Source organism: Neolamprologus brichardi, chromosome 10, assembly GCF_056152115.1.
Source record: "Neolamprologus brichardi isolate AB-2024 chromosome 10, ASM5615211v1, whole genome shotgun sequence".
NCBI classification, from domain to species: Eukaryota; Metazoa; Chordata; class Actinopteri; order Cichliformes; family Cichlidae; genus Neolamprologus; species Neolamprologus brichardi.
In genome coordinates, this window is record NC_142113.1 from 18,434,094 (window position 1) to 18,452,682 (window position 18,589).

Below are 18,589 nucleotides of genomic sequence, written 5' to 3' on the forward strand. Positions count from 1 at the left end.
GGGGCGAGCGGCTCAACTTCCTAACAAGATGGCGTGATACAGATGCCGGAAACATTTCCCAAGTGCGTCAGCGCTGACGACTTGGCCACTTCTCTAAAGGTAACATTTTTTAATTCGAGTATTTTTCACATTTTTTTCAAAGTGATATCAGATTTTGTGCTTACAGTACACTGAGCACAACTTCTACTTTGAAAGCACAGCGATTACTGAAAAGTTTGTCACTGATAATGTTATTGGCTGCTTCAGGCTCAGGCAAACTTTGGTCTCACATAGACTCGTGTTTAGTTGCAGCAAGCTGAATCTGTCACCTGTGATGCTACATCTCTCTTTGTCTTTACACAGCCTACGTTACATCAGTCACTCTCTAATGACGCATGCTGCTTGGTCAATTAATTAATGAGCTGACTGAAAGAAAATGAATTGCCAATTGTTTAGATAATCAAACACAATTGTGACCTTGTTTTTGAGAGAGAGATGAGAGATGTTGAGCTTCTGAGTCCTGATGATGTCTTTGCATTTTGAACTACTGATCTGACAGGGTGAAACAAATGTCAAAGATGCTTTGCTATAAGCTGAAGCAACTGGATGTAATGGCTTTCTTATGATAAACAAGGACAGGCGAGGTGGTGAGAGTGCTCACTTTGCTGGGAACCCTTCAGTAGGTGTGTCAAGGTTACCTGACTGGTGAAGACAAGGTTAGGGTTTACCTACAAGCTCTCATTAATCATAGCCTTCTTGAGCCACTCTCAGCTGCTGTGGCAGTGTCCCCTATCAGTTGTATGGGCTCAGTGGTTAACTTCTTGCAGCATGTGTGGTCGCAGCAAGCACTCTGACCACTGATGTCTGCAGGAAACCACAGGAGCCAGTTTCCCAAGTCAGCTGAGAGAAATAACCTCTCCAGAGTATCCCAGGTCTGCTCTGCATCCCCCTCCCAGCAGGACATGCCTGAAACATCTCATCTAGGAGGTGAAAAGGAGGTCTCCTAGCCAGATGCCCAAAGCACCTCATCAAACTCTAAGAGGCCCGCCAGGCACAGCCCAAAAGCACGACATGGACTTGCCATCCTATGGGCTCACCATATGCTATATTGTGTATTTCTCATTTACGTCCCTAAAAACAGGAAAAAAGTGCAACCACACAGATTTTGTCTCCAGGCGTATAACAGACAGCATAACATAAACCAGCACATGTGGCTCTCTCCTTTTTGCAAAAACTGCCAAACTGTCCTCGTCCTCTACCTTTTGCCCTCTTGTACTGCATGCAATTATAGTAATTATCATGCTACGTCTCAGCACCTTTGCACTTTTTTTTAACACAGAAAAATTACTTTAAATAAATATTTATTTTGATGATTTTAGTTTAGTACAGCCTTGCATTTGCACAACTGTTTATTAATCAATATGAACCAGTATATTTTTGTGTGTTCATCCATACCAGAGACTGTAGAAATGACTCTTATATATGCATTTTTATGCACAAATCTATGATCTCTAAAAAAAAAAATGTCATTTTATTTATCTTTATTAGAGCTATTCTAACAATGTTTATGTTGTATACACTATATAAAAGAAAATGACCCAACAATGCTCTCTGATTTGAGGAGCTACAACTGCAAAATGTTGAGTGCAAATATTGATCCATTTCATCTCTAATGGAAAGATTTTTCTTTTGACATCTAAGACTCTTCGTTTGAGCCTCATCGATTTAAAGCTTGGGCTCTTTTGAAATCTGTGTTCTTTATTGGCATGATGCACATCCTGTTGTTCCAATCAATTTGTGCAGGACTGGAGCAGAGGGCTCTAAATATCTGTATACATCTGCTGCTCTGAAGCAGTTAGATTGAGTCCTTAAGCCAGGACTGCTGCTATTTAACAAAGACCCTTGTTTGAAATTAGCATATTTGAAGCATATCAACCTGAGAACAACAAAAATACTGGGCAAACATGGAGGGGAAAAAGCACGCAGAGTGTAATAAGATAAATAAGCGAAAGAATGAGGATTCAGGGAAGATAAGGACGGGAAATAAGGACGAGTTTCATCTGGGGCAGCTAATGAGCAACACACAAACACAAACTGTCTACTGAGATGGTGAGTAAAAGTATAGCTGCCATGGTGACGATGCCCTTAAGGCACTGTTGCATGGTTGATGCATGCCACTGACTGCAACGATGCGTACATGGTGTTAAGAGAGCTCCATCATTAATATTTTATCTACTATGAGTATGATTTGCTCATAGTATGAAATGATCTGCTTCATTCACACAAATGCAGAAACACGCCCTTGCAGCACATGACCTGGTTAATGGTGAAAAAAAAAAGACGTTGAGAGAGGAAGAAGTGCTTTTCTGAAACACTCAGGAAGACAGATCAACTGATGATGAGGAGATGAGTGAGCTGGTAAAGGTGAAGAGAACAAAAGGAAAAGAAAACAATCAAAAAGAAAATCAGAGAGAGATTAAACCAAATCATCAAATCCCCTGAGTTAGAGAGGAAGCAAACAGAGAGGGGGGGGGGGGCAGCGGAGAAGATCTATTCCTGACTGCTGCTCCGAGCCCTTATCCGAGCCCAATGACAAAACAAGCCACTTTGATGTTTCTGATGCTCCCTTCTCCCAGAGAACCAGCACAGTTACACAACATCTACTGCTGCTAAAACAAGGCCGGGGTGAGAGAAACGGAGCACCGGAGGAAAAGACTCATCTAAATCTAATCTAATCTAAAACAGTGAGAGGAGAGCAGAGGAGTATGGAGATTTCATAATCTTCCCATCAGCTCACCACTTGTAAGGGAAAAAATGTCAGCTTATTCTTTGCTGGGCCTTATGGCCCTGACCCCGAACTTCTTCCTTTACTGTCCACTGCTATCACGCTTAACAGGCCAGTTTAATAGGTATCACTGTGTTTTATATAACAATGGGGGGGAAAGTTTTGTTTATTTTCCACAATGAAAAAAAAACAGTTAGAGAAAACCTTGCAGAATAAGCCTCCAGCTCCCGGTCAAGGTGCATAAAACAACCAACAGTCCATTATGAAGCTGTTTTATGTCGCCACTACGCCATCTAGTGTAGAATCACCTAACTCCATGATGTGTCTGTTCCTCGTTCTTTCTTCTATTTGCTTTTCATTTTGTCTTTCAGCACAAATACAAATCATATTTGGGGAAACCTGCAGGTTTTGGTCTTACACGGTGTCGCAGCTAATGCAATGTCCAGAACATCACAGCAAAGGTGGATGAGAAACTGACGCAGGGAAATAACTGCCACCACACGGTGGCGCTGTTTAATAATCACAGGAAGAGGACACAGCCAATACAAAATCCCACAAATGAAAAAATTTACCATCAATTTACCTGGAATCAAGAGAACTGAAGCACATAAATGTAATGACAAAAGAACAACCTACAATTGAAATTAAACATATGAAAAAGTATTCACCTACATTCGCCTACCTAAAGCTTAAGTAGGAACATCTGGGACTCAAAAGAACTTAAAAAAAACACATGAAAACAGTTTAAGTATGCAGATTAATCTACAGTGAGTCATAGCATCTATCCTGCTTTTTATAAGATCGCACATAACATATGGCATATACAGTGTTAATGCTTATTTGGCAAGGAAAAATGCACACACACACACACATTTAAATCAAAGCATCTGTCTGGCTCTCACTTTCCATCCGCTCTCGTGAATCATATGCTGGTAGCAAATGATCAGTGACAACACTTCTCGCTCTGCTCATTTGGATCGCCTATTTATGTCCCTCTGTCTGATTTCAGGAGCTGACAGGTGGAAGACACACCTGTCAGCTCCTGTCACATTTCTGACAGCCAATCATAGATAGAGACGATAATGTGTAACTACGTGAGGCTGCATGCAATTGGATTTACTACTAGGTAACAGGAGGTTGAAATCTGCTTAAATTTCACTTAGTTCGTACTCTTTATTTCACATCACTAGTCACTCAGTTTATATTGTTGGCTTTTGAACACATCAGCATAGGTGGGAGTTTGTGATTTTGATCATTCAATGACTTTTATGAACCAGAAATAATCCCAATTAATTAAAAAAGAAAACAAAAATACAAATGAGTCTGTACCCTTCCTGCACCTCATTTTTGGGTACTTTTTAAAATGTTTTTTCTTTCTCTGATAACAAACTTAGTCAAACATATGGCTACAAATCCAGAATTTAAAAAAAGAAACAAGAGCAGAAGGAGAAGAAAAGAAGATTCAACCACTAATCTTTTGCACCACAATAGACGGTGAGGTAAACATAATCCAGCCCACGGAAATGCCACGTCTCAGACTGAGGAGGAGCTGTCTGTGGTGCTGAATCGACCATAGTGAGCCAACAGGGCCTTTCACGCTGCTCTGAAAAAAAACTTTTCTTGTAAGGATATCGAAGATGGGAGGATAGACAGATGGAACTGACAGACACACAGACTGACGGATTAACAGACAGATGCTCTGACACAAATGTGGATATACAGAAACAACAAAGGGTAAAGTGTTTGTTTCTATCATTCAGAGCCTCTGATGTGAAGAAAAAAACCATGACACTGACTGACAAAGCTTTAATATTTAAGCAGCAATACAACATCACCAAAACCATTCTCACATGAAACAACTAAAGCTAATTTCCTTATTCTTCTAATCACCTCCTAATGTCCTCGTAGACCCAGAGGAGACGCAGAGAAGTGCAGAGCCACCTGACTAAAGGACAGAGAGACAGTGATCTAACAGAGATCAGGACACTGTCCGTACCCTGACGGTGAATTTACACATGACCTCCCGCTGATTTAATCAGCACAACGCGAAGAGCCCAGTTTCACCAGAAACTGAATGTGAACTGACAGAGAGGAGCGGGGAACAAGGGATGGCAGGAAGAACCGGGGGGGAAAGCAAACAGAAGAAACAAAAACAGCATTGATGTGGGGCCAATTAACTGCAGCAGGCTGAGTTGGCGCTGGTGTTACTGTGTTCACCTCAAACCAGAGCAGCAGACTGCCTGCCTGCCTGGCTGGATGCTTTGTTGCATAACAGCTTATGTAACTGCTTCTGGCCTCCACAGGGGGAAAGCAAACTTTCTTGTGAAGCTGTTTGATGCACATCTTTCTAAATTTGACAGCACCTTCCTGTCATTAATTTGTGTAAAGATGTTTTTCCTCCTTCTTTCTCTTTCAAGCTACTGGTTTCAGCCAATAGTCGGAAACCGGTGCGCGTGTAGGAGCACGTGTGTGCGATGCATAAAATACGAATGTATGCTGAATTAATGAGCTAAAACAGGTTTTTAGAGCCTAAGTAAGCGGGTGCCTTGGGATCAATTAAGTGAGCAGTGAGGAAGCAGTCTAACTAACTGCTAAGCAGAACAAACTTGAGGGCTGAGATGGAATACTCTTTTCATGGTTGATTCACCTGCTGATCACGCTCTCAATTAATCCATAAAATGTAAATTCCATCATAATTTTTTCTGACAAATGCTTTGAAATCTCTTATTTTGCACAACTAACAGAAGACAATAAAACCTGTGGCAAGGATTCAAAATCAGGTTAATTATTATACAAAACGAGGCTGGATAAGGATGTGGTCCCAATATGCTACTTGCAATAAACATAAACAAACATTTACCAATAAATCCAGAACAAATAAGTCGTCAGTCCACGTCTGACTGACTCAACCACGGCTAAACAAATCTTCCAATATGGGTTCCAATGAAAATGTAACTTCAGCCTTTTTTAACTGCAATAATAGAGGAAAGACAAACATGCACTGCTCTATAATGCGTATACTTAAAGATGCCAACATGCAGATTAAACTCTGACCTTTTGAAGTTGATGCTGATAGACAGAAATAAAGAACAATGAGCAATAGTGCAGGCTCTGATGATGGTTTAAAAAACATTCATGACACCATTAAAAAAATGCATAATAATAAGTGTAGTGAGTTGTGCTGACTACCCACTACTGCATTAAATACAACTCTTGGTCATAAAGGATGCAAAGATTTTGCTTCTGAAGGTTTTGTTCTGTTAGCCACACATTAACATTTATCTTTTGCGATTTTAAAACTTCTGAGGTGTTTATTAACAAAGCACGGCATTTTTGCCTTCCAGCTGGCCTGGATAAGCTTTGTTCAAATAAAATATATCTTCTGTCACATTAGACAAAATCTAATCAGACAGATGATATGTGTCAGTCCGACTCTTTAAGGAGCCAAAAGCATGAAGCTGGAATCCAATCTTTCAAATGCAGATTCATTTGAGGCAGATTAGAGAACGAGTGACTCAGGAAGTGAATGAGTCAGACTGTATATGTATATGCATGTGCGTGTGTGTGTGTGATAAAGTTGTGGTGTGACTAAGTCCTGAACAGTCTGCCAGGGCTGGAAACGTCTGCCATCGATCCTAATTTGGCAGCAGATCCTCTAACTACAATAGGCTCTCCAATCTGCTACAGTCACTCTTCACTGGTGGACCAAGACACACACACACACACACACACACAAACACAGACTGGCTTACCAAACCAGAAAGAAACAGACAGACAGACAGACAGCCTGACAAAACAGCCTGTTTACACACAAAAACAGCAGTATAGTCTTAGCATTTCTGCTTGGGAATGCAAAACTACACTCCACAGTAACAAATTGACTATGTACTAGCAACAAATACACATATCCACACTGTGCTGAGTAACTGTGACTCAGCAGAACAGCAGGAGCAGATGGGGGCTCTGCTTCCCACGATCCTCATATACAGAAAAGGTGACATCATCAACATTAAATACATCCCGCAGCGAATAACAAGATCTAAAGCTTTGCATATAAGCATAACATAATCGCTGTCCTTGCGTTCTGTAAGTATCACTAATGTAGCACCTTGTCTATAGTCACTGCAGAGCTGGATTCAGAGTCAGAGGGAGAAAGGAGACAGGCACAATTAAAACAATGAAAAACAAAACAAATATGGAGTAATGTGCAAAAAAAAAAAAAAAGGAGGGTGGGTAGGGAGGGTGGGGGGTGCAGAAAGAGCAATGCCATATGTTGCAGCCTCTTGGATTTGGGGATGCATGTCGAGTGTGCTAATTAAATGAAGACTAGACAGCCATGAAAAAAAGAAAACAGTGGAAGGCTGCCAGCAAAGTGACAGACATACTGAGAAAAGTAAGGAGTGAGGACATATAAGACCAGAAAACGTAAAGATGTGGGGATAGAAAACTGGGTAATGAGGATGAATAATATATGAAGATGCAAATAGAACAGATGCAGTCATGGGTGGAGAGAAAATTTCAAAAGGGGGCGTGGTGGAGAAAAAGGAGGTTGCAGAGGAAACAGAAGATGACGATAAAAGGATATAAGAGATTCTTTTGCCTTGCCAACAAGCAGAAGGACAAGCCAACAATGCAGTTAAAGAAGCAAGAGCTGCACTGCAGATAGTGAACAAGTAGTTCGTCACTCCTACAAATAACCTCTACCTCACCTTAAGAGACGTTATTATGTTGTTTTTTAATACCAAATGTAAAAGAGGGTTGACATAAGAATATAATGGAAAAGGAGATGAACAGTGCATAAGCTCCTTAAATTAAATCAAATTAAATGGCAGCAAACAGCAACTTACATGTAACAGTGTTGTGTTTTTTTTTTCTATAATTTAGCATAATTTCATCATTAAAGGGACGAACAAGTAGACACGCTGATGCCATTAACCCTGCAGCAACATGGCCACCATGGCATTAAACTTAATGATATGATATGATGCTTTAGGAGAAGTGTGGACTCAAGTAATTCTCCACCTTGTTCAGTTTAGAGAACAAAAATAGCATATCAGCCTATGCTGCTTAATTTACCAATGATTTCAAATATTTCATGGTTTTTTTCTGTCTTCTAACTTTATGGAAGTTAATTGACTGTTTGCCAGCTCCTCTTCTTTAGCATTTTCTTCTCTTTGTTTTGCATATTTTTTCCATTTTAAAACCTTTTCTGTAAACATTTATGCCACTTTGGGTAAGTGTCCCCTTTTTTATGCGTGTCTTAGCATTAGCATTAGCATTAGCGCTTACTGTGAGAATGCTACTATTTGCCTGTGCTCAACCCCCTGAGGTACAAACTACAGGGTCTGAGTAATGAGACTCTGAATAATAGAATGCAACCGACCTTAGAAATGAGTAATCAGCATCAAGTGCCTGCAGTTAATGGTCAGTGATGCATGAGCAGAAATCTAGATGAATCCATTCAAAAAAGGGTGTGTGTCACTATCCATGCTTAAGTGGCCTCAGCAGGCTCAAGGCTGGCAGCTGGGGTCCTACATAATGTGTGTGTGTGTGTGTGTGTGTGTGTGTGTGTGTGTGTGTGTGTGTGTGTAAACACAGCTCAAAAGTATTAATAGGCCAGCCGTGTCCGTGTCCTAAGCCACTTATGGCTCGTCTCTGTTCTCCTAAGACCAACCAAGCTACACAATCCCACCGTGCTATGACATCACATCAGGTTTGCTGGTTCCTAAGCAACTAGATCAAATCTTCATAGAAACTGGCAGGGTTAAGAGTTTGCCGAGAAATAGGAGATTTGTGGTAACCCCAAAGGCGAAAGGATGGAGCTAAAAATAACAGCTATCAGATACTAGGAGACCAGCATGTTAGCATCAATGTAGCAGTATAGTGGCGGACTTGATCTAGATTCTTGCATTACAGTTGGAAATATGATATCCAAATGGACACGGTGGAATGAGCTCACGGAGAGAGTTCACAACTTGTCCAATCTCCATTGCATGCATACATGCATACATGCATTACTGTAGATAAACACGTAGGTATGCATGATTTAGAACATCCTAATGCTTTATTATCACTGACTAAAATGTACTGGCGGCACTAAGTGCAGAAATGTGTTACTTAATGCCTGTTCAAACTAAGAATCAGATCTAATTTATAAGTGTCAATGTGTATTATATGTATTATGTATTTCTTAATCGGGGTATGTTATTATAAGACTGTTTGAGATTACATAACATACTAACATAACAAGCACTGCAGAAATATCCCAGCGTTTCCCAAAGACCATTGCTTTCATTTCAACCAAAAGACCTGAAACACTGCACACAGTCAGGTACAGATTCATACATGCACCTGAACCTGCATATAGAAATGAACAGGTGTAACCAAATGACTGACAGCTAAACACATTCCCTCAGCAGCACCTATATGCATGTTTTTCCTTGAACTGAACTTCTGAAGATCGTTTTTCGTGTACACGTAAACCCTTCCGCACTGACTCTGTCCTCATTACAGGGGTTAATGAAGGAAAGAAGCCCAAGCTCTGGTTTTCACAAGCTCTCTCTCTAGGCTCTGCAGCTCTGTTGGGACGCGACGCTACTGCCAGCAAAGCCCAGAAACCTACTTCTGCCGTAGGCTCAATGACTGACGCGGCTCAGCTGACGGCAGCAGGCCACACAGGCAAAACCATGCAAGGACGCAAGCATGCACCTGCGCGCACACTCTACTTAAACCTTAAAGTCCCATTATCCTTACACACACTCAGGGAATTACCTTTGGCACACTTCTGATGTGTCAAAAGGTACATTAGGTAACCCCTGCCATTATTTATCCAAAATGTTACTCCTATGCTTATTCAGACATAATAGTTCATTCATTGGTACTTAAAAAAAACATGTTTGATTTTGTCACACTGCATCATGCTGAGGTTAAATTTCTTTAATGAGTTCCCCTTTTTGTAGCCATCAAGTTAAAATGGATTAACCACAGTTCACAGAGGGTTTAAATAAACAGGCTTATCTAGTATTTAGCAGACCTATGAAATAGAAACAAATACTGACACGCAAAAATGTTCTGAACCCTTTTGCTCGCTGCTTATTCACCATTAATTCCCACCTTACAAGTTGAATCCCACGTTCTCCCCTTTTTCTCCTCTCTTAATAGCATAATCGCAAACTCTCCCACAGGCATTAACCGACACCTACATACAAAATCAGACATAAAAATGCGAAGGAGCTGGATCTGCACTCAGCCCAGCCCAGCTAATTTGGCAGTGTGCGTGTTACCATGCCTACAGGCCCGATCAATAGTTTAACTAAAAATAGCATAGCCGTAATACGCTTACTTCAAATTGCAGAAGGCTGAACGTGGCAGGAGCAGAATTTATTCTGTAATTTCCAACATAAGTGTAACCAGTGGCAGAGGAAGTGGGCACTGGGCAAAAGTGTGAGTTTAATCCCCAACAGGAGGTTTCTTAAGGCGATCCTAGGATTTTATTGGCTGGACCTGCGTTCAAACAGCAGGTCACTTCCTGCTGGGTTAGCGGTGGATCATTAAATAGACAGTGTGGCTTCAGAAATGGGATCATAAACCAGTGTGAACACATGCAGATCAATGTTTAGAGTTGGGATAGATGCTAGCGCAGTGTATCAAAATGCCTATTAAGCATGAAAATACCACAAGGCAAAGAGAATATTTGTTAAGACGAGTCAAACAGCGCCCTATTAGGAGATAGCTGTATGACACGAAGTAGCCAGACACCCTTTACATCCAGTACAATCTGTTTAACTGATGCTCCTGCTTGCGGTGCATTCAATAACTTACGACATGACCTAGAGAGAGGCAGAGAGAGAGACGGGGGGAGCACGGACAGATGCACGGACAGATTCACAGACAGAAACGATGATGATGATGATGTGGGCTGGCGTGAGGGATGGAGTTGGGGACATGAAAGCAAACAGGAAGAGACTGGAGAGTTAAAGCATGTCAGAAGTATAAGCTAAAACTTGACACGCTGGCAGAGACGGCGTCTTTCTCTCTGCACCGTCCTCTTGTTGACACACAGGTGTGAGAAAGAGCGCTTGATCTCACACGGCTGCCATGCAGGTCAAGTCCAGTGCTGTTTCCACGCAGACATAAAGAGAGGAATATGTGTGATCCGCGTACACACACTACGTCTGCGTACACAACTGGTTTAAACCCTGTTCTTTTTATAGTGTCTGCCTCCCACCCACTGAGAGAGGAAGTGGGTTAGGTGGGTGGACTATCAAGGGGGGTATGACTCTGATTTCTGGCACACATCGCTGCAGCGTGGGTGAGAACTCAGACTCCATTCATAGATTTCTTTTTTTTTACCTTCATTTGACCTCTTTCAGTCTCTGTGCCACTCTTTCCCTACACAGCTCCGGCTGTGAACGGGGACAAAAATGTTTGTCATTCATAAAAGGCTCAGGATCATGTTCATTAAATATTTACACCCTTTTTTTGATTCCTTTACCAGACCATGGATCTTCAGTTCCCTTCTCCAATCCAGTCTAAAACAGCCATATAATATCTCCCTCTTTTTCTGAGTGTGTCTCTCAGTGGAGACACTCATCATGTGTGACACATCTCCCACTGGCTCCATTGTGAGATTTAGTTCGAATTTAATACAGGCTAACAGCCAATGTCATCCACAATAAAACCAATTCAAAGCCACGTCTAATGTTCTTTGATACCATGCAAACACTAACAGGCTGCTTATCTTCTGCAAGCGCAATTCTATTTACTCCATACAACTACAAATCAGTGAACCGTGTAAGCAATTCTCACCCGTTTGCCATCCACCGTGTAGATCTTCTTCACCACTCCAGAGTCGAGCTTTATGGCGTCTGTGATGTCGGTCAGGACCTGTTCATAGGAATGGGCTGTTTTCTTGTTCAGAAGAATCCTCACTGCTTTCCGGGGCTTCACTCCGCTCCGCACCACCGTCACCAGCTTCGGACGGATGAAGTCCTTGCTTTCGCGACCCTCTGAGGCGGTGGCCTTGGTGCTGCCCAGAGACGGAAGCCCGCGGGACGATGCTGCCGCAGCCTTGACGTTCACTGACCAGTTGGGGTTCACGTTCTTTGTGTAATCCAACTTTTTGTAGGCTTCGGTCGAACTGCAAACATAGCTTTCACCTGTTGGGATGGGGGGTTGGAAAAAAGAGAGGGTATCAAAGATGGATTATTTAGAAAACAGCCAAACAAAAGAGATAATCTTTAGGCTTCTTTTGGCAAAAGAAATAGATTATAAAGAGTAAAAACTATATATTTGGGTGAGAATCTAAAGGTAAACTCTACTGAAGGGGTGAACACCATTCTTTAAAAAATATACACTCTTATTTGTTCTGCTATATTCAGATCTGTGCATATAAAGGATATGATTAACATTGGTTTCAGATCCCTCAAACCATTCAGTGACCCCTGGTGCCCTTTAAATCCTGGAGGAGGCCACTCCCGTCACAATAGAGATGTTTCATCACTGGATGAATGCAATTACTCAGATCAGCTTTGTATTGATCTGAAGCGACCTTTCCCTCTCAGGCGACAATTATGCCAGAGTCAGTGGACCCTATCAATGTTGAGGTCAAAGGTTCTTCTTTCTTTACTGTTTGCACATAATCAACAGTCCATATCATCTAAACCTGCTGCCAACAGCTTATAGCTCTTCCTCTTTCACCCCTCCTGACCTAATGATATTGGCTTGTAACTTTTAGAGAGTAAAACAGACCAAGATAACCTGAGCTGACACACCGGATATCTGAACCGCCATCTGGCCATCAAATGAGTTGCATAATCTTAAAGCAGTCATCTACAGTGTGCTCACTGGGTTAGGCTTTTTTATGTGAAGAAATGCCCCCTAAAAGTATCATGTACAGGCTGTTTCAAATTATCTATCATTGGGGCTTCTTACTTTACATTTACAGTCTTGTTTGTGACCTTACTCTATGCAGGGGGGGGGGAGCAGGGGAAGATCACATAACACCTCAGCTCACAGGTCAGGAAGTGTTTACTCTTTTAGAGGGTAGAAGACAGGCATCCTATTATGTTAGATAACCACAAACATGTTGATAAGGTCATGATGAGAGGAAGTGTGTCTCAGTGCTTTGAATTGTCACAGATATACATATGTATATATACTGACCTTCTACTAGCTGTTCAATATTGGTGATTTTCTTTGACCCATCCAGGGTGTATATGGTCCGGACGCCCTGAGGCAGGTTGACATTGTCGGACAGGGAACGGGTCAGGTCCGCCAGCAGGGCGTCAAAGGTCCGGAACCTGTCAGCAGAAATGGCGTACACAATCCCATTGAAGTACCGGTCTCCATTGCGGTAGAAGCGGACTTTCTTGGCTCTCTTCTCCGCACTCAGTGTCTTCAGGGTCCGGGTCCGGTACAGACTGCAGTGGGCGCTGTGTGTGGGACTCGGCACACCGTTCATCTTTGCACTAGAGCGGCTGTGCCTCTGACCTTTGTCCCGCTCGTCAAAATGCTCCATCTCCATTTCGCTACCGAGGCTCACAAGTACGGCAGTACTGTCTGGGAAACAACAAAGAGGAGGGGAGGTGAGGGAGAAGATAAAGTTTGAACTACCGAATAACAAACGAAAAGGAGGTGCCGAAAATGAATAGCCGACCCAGGAGAGGTTCGGAAGGCTGATATAACAGCCAGCCGGTATCCGTCGCTGGCGCACTGTCTCAAAATACCCCACTAATGACAGATTAAGTGCTCTTAAGCCGAGCAGTGGACAGTGCGCTTCTTGACGACCCACGCTGTGTGTGACAGTGCGCCCGAGCTACTGTGACGCGCAGATGGCTGGAGAGCCTCAGTCACGAATCGATAATAACCTATTATTTTGGCCCTATAAATATTCAGAAGAGCCGCAGCTGGACCAACATCCCTCCTGGGCCGGAGTTAAAACACAACATCGCGGTCCCGTTATAGATGCCCATCATTAAAATATGCCAGGTTATATTCTGCAGTCCTAAAAAGACTCGTTAAAAACATATAAAAGTATGTTTCAAGACTTTGCAGCAAACCACAAATAAAACAATTAATCACGCTGGTATGAGATGATAATAATAATTTTAAAAAGCAACTGCTCAGGCTTACCTACGCGAGCAATTAACGCTTCTGTGACGGTCACCTCCAGTCTGACTGACGCTTTAATTCCCAGCAGATGTGAGAAAGGAGTTCAGTGCGCTCGTCCCTGACACTGGACGCCGGTGATATGTGATGCTGTCCTGGCTGCAGTGTGTGAGCCCCCCCTGTGCGTCTCTTTGTTGTCCGGTTGATGTGCCCCACCACCAAACACCAGTGAATACGTGCGTGTGTGTGCTTGTGTGAGCGTTGTGAGAAAGCAAGCAGCAGAGGCTGGACTGGAAATGGACTTGGTAGCAGCTGCTTCCCCTCCCATTCTCTTTTCTGTTTTTTTTTTTTTTACACCCACCCTTTCTCTCTCCTCCCCCACGTCACTCTGTCGTGATTTTCATTCGGCGCCCCCACCCCTCATTAGGATGCAACCACACGCTTCCCACCCGTGCTGGGGAGGAAGTTGGTCCTGCACCCCACCCAGCCCCTCAAAAGCACGCGTCAACTGAGGTGGGTGGATGGGGGTGTCAACCCTGCTTTATGGCATTTTAAATCATCACTGTGGTCCTCAGTAAAGAGAGAAAACACAGATATTTTTCTGTGATAATTTTCCAGTTTAATTCCTTCCTCATATTTCACATAAATCATTATTTATAACTTAACTGATCGTAAATGCAGCACTGTGTTTAACCCACATTTGCACGTGGGTTGTTATGTAATACTTTCCCTCCATACACAAACCCACATGCTGGATTTCTTCTACAATGAGTATACTGTTGTTGCTGTATGAAGACTTTTTTTTCTTGGGAATTAAATGTATGGATGAGCTCAAAAGAGGTTCAGTTACACTGAATTCCTTATCAACGCAGAGAACTGAGAGATGTAAATGATGCTTCTGTTTCGTTTCTTCCTACAAGCTCTGAAATTTGAGGTTAAGACAGGAACCAGTCTCACAGTGCAGGAAGAGATAAAGACTGCTGACCTACATCATAGACTCCAGAGACTACAAAAATCCCACTCCACCACTCACTAATGAACCACACACATGCATGTGCGTATTATCTAACATTTATATGTGCCAGTGATGATGATAAAAAAAAAAGAAGAACAAGAAGGTGTTGTCAATTTCTCACATCTTTGCCATTCGTTTATTTTATTTACAGCGTTATGTTTTGATGATGTCACTTTCATCAGTAATAATACAGAGTCTGTCTCTGTGTCTTTGTGTGTGATAATGATCAAATCTGGCTTTAGTGTAGTGAGAAGTAATGGTGTTGGGGATCTTTTCTTGGTACTGTTACGGATTCAAATATTGGGGATGGATACAAGAGGAAAACCAAAATAACAACACTGGTCCGGCCGGGTCAAGTCAAACGATGATTTAATGAACACACGCGTGGGAGATGGACACCATACAACAGACAGCATCAGATCTCAAAATGGTGGAGCATTGATCAAACTCTTATAGCCTCTAGTGGCCCCCACCTAATCATCAGAGCCTAAACATTCTTTCTCACACAGCGCCTAAGCTACGACCTTGGCTCCCTGTTTATCTGCTCCTGATGAAATGGGGCAGTATGCTCTGTTCTCTTCTAATCAGACAAATGAGACGATGACTTTCTGTGAACAGTATTTCTTATAACTCAGCAGTATAATGCATCATAAAACAATATCATTCATTCACAATAAATCAGCAGTCTAATGTAATGCAAATCAGTTTACCAAATGTAATAATTATCACCTTCTTCTAGTTCAGGAGCATAATGCAAACTGAAACTACATAATAATTCACAATCTTTAATTAGGGGTCTAACATGGCATAAAATAATATCATAATCCCACAATTCCCCCTGATGAGCTCTTTAGACATAAAGAGCTCACTTACACCCTGCAATCCAGTGTTGCCGGGTTCATTTCTCCTTACTCCTGAGGCCTTTTGTCCCCCTGTTGGGTGAACCATATGTGAGATGACCTCTGTGTTTACGCAGTTCAGATGCAAGAAAAACTTTTATTACAACAACAACAGTAGGTACAGATGATACTCCCATCACTCCCCAGTTCTCCCACAGCTTAATTTCGGTGCTACCTTATACCCTCCAAACGTACTCAGACTAGAACCTCTGTCCGAGGAGCTTTTAACCTTTATTTTATGGCTGTAGGCACCAGTGTCTTCCAGTCGGGTATCCTCCGCTCTTGTTTCCTTCAACCTCAGGGGTTAGACAACCCTTCAGTCGTTGCACAGATCAGGGGATTATTCTGCCCCGATTTCAAACAATGATCTGTGTATTCTTGGATCACAGCTGTGTTCCCCAGGAAAAGGAACAGAAAGGTGTTCTCCTTATGACCAACAGCCTCTCGAACGTCGTTGGTGTGGTGTTCCTGGATTTCCGTCAACCCCTTCGTGGTTATTGCTGTGTTTATTTTATCCATCCTTTTTAGGTGACTAACTGGAGCCCAAAATGCCATGACACTTGAACCCAGTTGATGTTTCCGCAGTCACCGTAACTGTCTCTGCTGCCAAGGATCCTCGTATATCTGTGACCTCGTCTGGTGTCTGTTCCTTTCTCTGTAAGAGACAGAAAACCAAAACACCTCTCTTCCCAGCTCTAACAATCTAATGTTGCTGTCTACTGATCTTTTGGTGATTCAGAATTTGTTTAGAATATTCAGAATGTCCCAAGGACTTATCCTAATTTAGTGTATGTGTGTGTAAGCGTGTTTGCATTTAGCCTGCTGCACTCAAGGCATTTCTTACACTTTATCAGTCCGGACTATCGCCGAACGAAGCTTATGACCTTCAAAAGACCGAGTGCCAACTCATTATAAGCACATTTGCAAGATATATATAAAAATGATTAAAACCACTCATTCTAATAAAAGACATAAAAAACAAATTAGCCATTTCTAATTCTAACATGTGTCCATTCAATTAAGCTAGAAAATTTAAAAAAAAGGTTAGTGACCTCATATCTTAGAAAGTATCAGACTTTCTCCTATCCAGTGTCGTTGCTCCAGTCTTGTTATTCTGTGTTAGGGAATGAAATCAATTTAATTGTCATGTTAGATCTGTTCAACACCTGGCTCCGCCCAGAGCCTGCGTCTTCACAATCGTCTACAAACAAAACCTGTATTATTATGAACTTCACTTCAACATGAACTTGTTGACTACTTTTGACACCTGTAAATAGAATATTAACATGGGGTTATAACAATCACTGTAATACAAATGTTAATATGTCAATAGCTTCAATAAATGTTCAATGCAATGCTTGTTATATGATTCTAATGTAACAATAATGCTGATGCTAAAATAACAGTAAAACACACCCTTTTTATCCCTTACTGACCACAGCAGGGGCATCTATGTTTTAATTCAGCCATGAAGCTCACCTGATCCATCACTGAGCCCCACCGGCACTGGCATTTGACAGCGTGGCGCTGCATGTTCTTCTTTTAATGTCACTATTTTCAATCTGTTAATTAGAGTACTTAAACATGAAGTAGACTACGTCCACTACAAGTCAATACAACTGTGAATATGGCCAATTATCAATCTATTACCAATCAATAACAAAAAAATATCTTTTATTTTATTCAGGCTTTTAGTCAACCACTCACCCAGAGGATCTCCAATCCCAGAAAATTCCTTCTCCTCATTTAATGAGTCTGTCCTCCTTCCATGCCCTGGTAACTGGTCCATCCAGAGCTGTATCATTATGAAATATACATACAACAAGCCAAACCACACCTTGGTCACACCAACCCTTTTCCGCCCTGAAGATGTCCAACGCCATCTTAGTCTGGACTGTCAAAGGTGATTTTAACGCTGATTGTTCCGACAATCCATTTATAACATTTCCTGGTCAGATTAGCCAATCTCTGCACACTGGAATAAACATAATCAACATGATCAACATTTTTCCTGCGTGTTTTTTCACCATCTTATTAATTCCAATGCTCCATCCTTATGTGGTTTGCTACATTATGTTTATCTAGAACTCCACTCTGTCTCTAAATGTTTGAAGAATTTTTCATGTTTGGGGTCAAGTTTTAAGAATTTGACCATACGTGAAATTAATGGTGTTATTGTAACATGGTAGACTAGTGTGCCTGTGTTAATTCAGCTCCATATTATTGTGTGAAGTTGCACTGGGTTGGGAGTGGTTTTTTGTGCGTGTGTCACATTTTTGGTTAGCCAATGGCTGGAATGGGGTTGGACTAATTAGAGGCAGGTGTACTGTACTATTGCACTGATACACTGGTCTACTTATAGCCCACACTACAAACACTGCTGTGTCATTTTGTCTCTCTGTGCAGGCCAGGGCCTATTATATGCCACAGCCTAAAGGCAGCATAGTTGCACAGGTTGGAGTGATCACTGGCTATATGCTTGCAGGGTGGTGGGTCTCCAAGGACAACTTCTACCCCTGTTAAAGGCAACATGTGGAGTGCAACTGGCCGTGTGGCATAGCTGGCTCTGGCCTTGGGACTGTGTGTTTTTATTTGATTCATGAATGGGACACTGGACTGTTTTATCTTTTATCTCTTGATATTTTTTGTCACTAAATTATCTTTTAGAATTTTATTGACTGTCATCGTTTTGCCCAAGACTGAGACGGTTGGTCAGACCTAAAATCTTTCTTTGGGTGTGTTACATTATCACCCCCATCGGGGCTTACCTTTCCCACTTCTGATGATATTCCTCCCTATTCT

The 18,589-nt window shown here is 41.9% G+C and overlaps 1 protein-coding gene across 2 annotated transcripts in view; it reads right to left on the minus strand.

Annotated features, from left to right (window-relative positions):
- dclk1a (doublecortin-like kinase 1a) overlaps positions 1–14,163 on the minus strand; it is a 50,025-nt gene extending 35,862 nt beyond the window's left edge. For both annotated transcript variants that reach the window (XM_035911667.2, XM_087847337.1), the window contains exons 1-3: positions 13,898–14,163; positions 12,929–13,324; positions 11,573–11,922 (exon numbers count right to left, since the gene is read on the minus strand). In XM_035911667.2, the coding sequence (XP_035767560.1) occupies positions 11,573–11,922; positions 12,929–13,289 (711 nt within the window). In that variant the 5' untranslated portion in view covers positions 13,290–13,324; positions 13,898–14,163. The remainder of the gene's footprint in view (positions 1–11,572; positions 11,923–12,928; positions 13,325–13,897) is intronic.
- Between the last annotated feature and the right edge of the window lie 4,426 nt (positions 14,164–18,589).